The sequence below is a fragment of the Cucurbita moschata genome, unplaced genomic scaffold (genome assembly GCF_002738365.1).
Source record: "Cucurbita moschata cultivar Rifu unplaced genomic scaffold, Cmos_1.0 Cmo_Scf00047, whole genome shotgun sequence".
NCBI lineage: Eukaryota > Viridiplantae > Streptophyta > Magnoliopsida > Cucurbitales > Cucurbitaceae > Cucurbita > Cucurbita moschata.
In genome coordinates, this window is record NW_019268563.1 from 1,681,608 (window position 1) to 1,687,042 (window position 5,435).

The following is a 5,435-nucleotide window of genomic DNA, read 5'->3' on the forward strand; positions in this document are numbered from 1 at the left end:
TTTTTTTTTTTTTTTTTTTTTTTTTTTTAATTATTATTATTTTTTAAACATTTTCTACCTCTGGATACTGCTGTGATGTATGAAGGTCATCTTGACCACTACCCATCTTGCAATTATAATGGAATATGCATCCGGAGGAGAGCTCTTTGAGCGTATAAGCAATGCAGGACGCTTTAGTGAGGATGAGGTCTTGATTCTTGAATTTACTTCTTATTTTTTTTCTATTATTTCTCTCTTAGGCATTTGATCTCTTACTGTTTTGGTGTAGGCTCGCTTCTTCTTTCAACAACTTATATCCGGAGTCAGCTACTGCCATGCAATGGTACTTCAACTGTTATATGCATCTTCAATCCTTATCATCTTCTTTTGTAAAGTCATATCCTTTAAGGTAAGTGGATTTTTTTTTCTTAACTTTTTTTTATTTGCTTTTATTGGTGAAGCAAGTGTGTCACCGGGATTTGAAGTTGGAGAACACTTTACTGGATGGAAGCCCAGCCCCTCGTTTGAAAATATGCGACTTTGGCTACTCAAAGGTATTGATCACATGAACTTTAGCTGATACTTAAATCTTTACTCCTGTATAATTGTTCAGTTGTATGGAATGCCTTTCTGTTTTGTCCCCTTTTATAACTTAGTTTTGAGGATATTTTCTTGTTTAGATGTCAGCTAACCTTTTATGTTTCTCTTGAAGGTTGATGTGCTCTTTTAAACTTGTTTTATGTTCATTTGCTAGATAAGATTTGAATCTATATTTAGTTCTATCTATCAGATTCTAAGCTTCATGGCTGCGGAAGGACTTTGGTTGGGTAGTCTGATTGATCTTATTCATTGACTTTATTTTCTAATTAGTCTCGATGTAAAGATTGTCATGTTGAATCAATTCTTTCTAATTATCGCTATGTGGCTTCATCACGATGGAATGCTGATATTCATTATGTTCTCCAGTCATCTGTGCTCCATTCACAACCAAAGTCAACTGTGGGAACACCTGCATACATTGCTCCAGAAGTGCTCTTAAGGCAAGAATATGATGGAAAGGTAAGATTCTTCTATATTACTTCTGGATATCTTCAATGTGGTGTCTGATGTCTGCATTTTACGGATGCATGAATTCTTAACTACCGATTTCTGAACAACAGTTTGGAATATTCCTCATCCGTCTCTATCCAAAAGATCTACGGCCCCACGTGGGTAAACTTTATGGATCATGAATGGGACCAACTCTTTTGATCAATGAAAAATTTTCGCTTACAAATGTTTAAATCATGCCACTTTGATTCTTTCTTTCGATATTTTGGCATTGTTATAGGCATATAGCCTCATCTCTTCTAGCTCGTTCAACTTCAGTTTGCGTGCTTCACCTGCCACATGGATACCTAAATTCAGCTTTTTCATTGCGCAATCAGCTTTGTATTCTGAAAATCTGAGACATGTCTTCCTATATGCTGTTCTCAACCTATCCAACTAGAGCCCTTGCTTAAGTTGGACACAGTTTAGGTTAGTGGCAGTGCAAAATTGCTAGTCTATTTCGGCTGTACTTCTGGTGCTCAAATCATCAAAATCAATTCCTAGCTCCTTCATATTAAATTGGATGATGATGCGACTTGTATGGTCAAAAGCTTTGGTCAACTTCACTGATGAAAGATGAATAACCTATAAGCTTGCATCTTAGAAATAGATTCAATTACGAGATTTTGCAAATGCTTATAAGTACTTCTCCTACAAGCTGTACTAATTTTCCAGGTTCTAGTTGCTTGCTGTTTGTTTCCTACCAACTTTGGCCATCCTTTTGTCATTTGATGGGTGGCCTTCTTCTTTCTTCTTTTTTTCTTCTCCCTTTTAATTAGCTATGAATTGGGAAATGGTGGTCTTCAACCCTCATATCCCCTTGACTCAAACCATTTCAGTTCTGAATATCTTGTGAACTGTAGGTCAAACCTGTATCTGACTGCTTTATGTTTTTCTTTTTCTTTTGTTTTCTTTTTTGGTTCAAGAATGAAAGATACACAACTGGGCAAATACAGAGAATAGCCCAAGGCAAAAGGATCCTGGACAAAAAGCCAAAAGCCTCTACAAAAGAGGCTCCAATTACTTAAAATAAGATGAAAAGGATAACTATAAACCAAGGGGGAGGTTTTGAACCTAATCGAAGACATAACATTTCCGCATGACATGACATGTGTCTGCTTTGTTGTTGTGATTGAAACAGTAGCATTGAATTCTTTGGGCTTTGGTGACAAGGTTTTTTTTTTTTTTTTTTTTTTTTTTTTTGTAATTATCCTTTAGGTCCTATTTTTCCTCGATTGGAGTCTCCTTTCTTTAGTTTAACTCTCTTTTTTTTCTGGATTTTTGTTATTTTATTTATTTTATTATTATTTTCTTTTTTTGTATGCTATCCTATTCTTTCATTGTTTCGAGATAAAAGTTTGGTAATTCATTAAAAAAAAAAACATGGAACTCTGTTCCAAACTAGAAATTATTCTCAATTCTCATCCTTGTCAATACCGGTTCAATCTTTCCCGATAAATTAACATGTTACACGAATTTTTATTCCAAGCTTAAATTTATATTATATTCTTAGTTGAAAGAACATATAAATTATGTAATAGACTTAACGGTGTTACAAACTTATCATGCCTTGAAATTACACATTATGGTAGCTGTATCGAAGTCTATAGACAGTTTTGTTCTTCATCGTGGATTACATCTTGATTGTCAAATAAACTTGTAAGTACTTACTGAACTTCATGCACCACACTACATCTTAGCTAGATTGTAGTTGGACTTTGAAAAACATTGTAGTTAGACTTTGAAAAACATTGTATTGTAAGTACTTACTGAACTTCATGCAACACACTACATCTTAGCTAGATTGTAGTTAGACTTTGAAAAACATTGTATTTTGATTCTGTACGCAACATCAGATTGCAGATGTATGGTCATGTGGAGTGACCCTTTACGTAATGCTTGTTGGAGCCTATCCTTTCGAGGATCCTGATGAACCAAAGGATTTCCGAAAGACCATACAAGTATGAAATATTGTCCTATTATTTGTTCTTCTCTGATTTGAAAATGCATGAACTCAAGATTCTTCTACTGGTTCGTCGCAGCGAATCCTAGGTGTCCAGTATTCGATTCCCGATTGTGTTCAAATATCTACTGAGTGTCGCCATCTGATATCAAGGATTTTTGAGGCAGATCCTGCAACGGTACGACTACCAAAATAACTTGTTTGTTTGTGCTATAGTATGAAGAGTATTTATTATTCTTATTTATATATCCCGGTTCTGCTGTTTCCTCAAAATATCTCAAATCGGTCATATTTTTGCGACAACACTTTGAAATCTCCAGGCCAGGGATTTCTATCTCATGCGTTTAGTGGGAGGTCTTAAATTCTAACACAAACTGATCTTATCTTTTTCTTTGAGCCGTCCTCCTATTTTGCCTGGGATGTGTTGCATTGGTTGCTTTTCCTTGGTCTGAAACATTGGACTCATCATGCCCAAGTTTTCATAGCTTATTTGAACAACCTTTCTGTCTTCATTTTGCCAAATTACTTCCGTTACTTGAGTAATTATAAAGGTTTCTTTTTTTGAAACTTGATATTACATTGCACTGAGCACTAAGATTTTTTGACGAGTTATTTTCATTTTCATTTTTTTTTTTACTTTTTTGTTTTCCCAACCGTTTTTAGGATTGAGATTGGATGACTTGGATTGAGGTTATTATCAACAAAGCATGATTTTGAGAGGAGATTAACTTCGTTTACTCTCAAAATCAATCAGAAGCAGTCACCTAAACATATTTTCACTGCATTTGTGTTGTAATAATAAGAAATCAGATAGCTTTTTCAAAATAGAGTCTAGACAAGTCCTAAACATCTGCAAATTCTAATATAGTAATTTAATTCTCGTAATCATTTTTCTACAGAAGAATATAGACATTTTCACATAAAATTAGTCACTGACTGAATCAGCAACTCAACCTTTTGTCGATTTGGATTGCAACTTCAAACCCAAGCAGAATAATTAATTTTTTGAAATTTGTATCTCTGTAGTTTTATATTGTTTAAGTTTCAGCATCGAGAAACTCCATCTCATCCAACAACGGCTCATATTTACTCTCTTTCATGTGTTTACACGACAGAGAATCACTATTCCTGAGATTAAGAACCATTCCTGGTTTTTGAAGAATCTCCCATCGGACTTGATGGATGAAAACACAATGGGAAATCAATTTGAAGAGCCTGATCAACCGATGCAGAGCCTCGATACAATAATGCAGATAATTGCTGAAGCCACAATACCGGCAGTTGGTTCACATGGCCTTATGTGCATGACAGATGACCTTGAAATGGATTACGACGACGACATGGACGATCTGGATGATGAATCTGAGCTCGATATAGAAAGCAGCGGTGAAATAGTGTATGCACTTTGACAATTGATATCAAAGTGCAGAAATGAAAAATTATGGGACTTTTCTTTTGGGACTGGTTCTGACTTTGAAAGAATTTGTTAAGAGGAAGACTACATTAGCTAGCTTGTTCTCATCAGTTTGTAGATTATATTTACAAGTACTCCAGGTTTGCCTCCTCCTTTGGATTATGCCACGTCAATAAAACGCAGCTATTAATCCGCGTTGTTGGAAAAGATTTAAAGGCTGAGTTATGAAGAAGACAGGTTGGGATGAAAGTAGAATGCTGTTAAAAGGTCAGCCAGTTGAACTTGGTGTTGCTATTGCTTTTGACAATGCCTTTGTATTTGTTTGTGGTTGTTATTTGGCATGAATTTATGTACAAAAGTTATGGAGTTTCTGTGTTATGATTTATCCCTTTCAGGCGTTGCTTCTTAAGTTATGGACTATCTTTCTAGTTGCACCACAAACAAAATTCTACTTCATTTCAAATAGATAGAGGTATTAGTAGGAATAGGGTATGTGGATTCATCTCCAGTTTTGGTTGATCAAATAAAGCCCCTTTATATTTCGGTAGCAGCTTCTTTTCATGCAAAACTGCTCCTTTCCCCAACCAACTGCTATTCTCTGAAGTGTCTAATTTGTTGCTCTTGCAGTAGTGAGTTGAGTTCCTTGAATTTGTGAGCCCTTCAACACCCACAATGCTTCTCCACTTTGTTTTCCTTTCTAGAGTTTGTTAGGTTTGTCCAGTAAACTAGTTCTTTATTTTTTGTGGTTTTTGAGTTTACTCCAAAATAAAGTTATATGAAAAGAAATATAACCAAAATAGTGCTTACGTTGGTGATCAAATTTTTATATACGGTACTACGTGATGTGCAATAATTGTGATGATCAATCCTCGATGTCGGATCATGCTTGTGCAAGACTTGTTACCTATAGCCGCGGGCCGAGTGTCATGACCATGCTTGTCTAGGGTGTATTGCATGTTGCCGCATTTCTATTCCAAATCCATTTTACAT

General features: G+C 35.4%; 1 protein-coding gene across 1 annotated transcript in view; it reads left to right on the forward strand.

The window, feature by feature from the left end:
- The window catches only part of LOC111434955 (serine/threonine-protein kinase SRK2I-like), a 6,819-nt gene extending 1,965 nt beyond the window's left edge, over positions 1–4,854 (forward strand). Inside the window, exons 3-9 of the mRNA XM_023072288.1 lie at positions 86–187; positions 269–322; positions 441–533; positions 946–1,038; positions 2,925–3,029; positions 3,111–3,209; positions 4,147–4,854. Coding sequence (XP_022928056.1) covers positions 86–187; positions 269–322; positions 441–533; positions 946–1,038; positions 2,925–3,029; positions 3,111–3,209; positions 4,147–4,440 — 840 coding nt within the window. The 3' untranslated portion in view covers positions 4,441–4,854. The remainder of the gene's footprint in view (positions 1–85; positions 188–268; positions 323–440; positions 534–945; positions 1,039–2,924; positions 3,030–3,110; positions 3,210–4,146) is intronic.
- Positions 4,855–5,435: the final 581 nt, after the last annotated feature.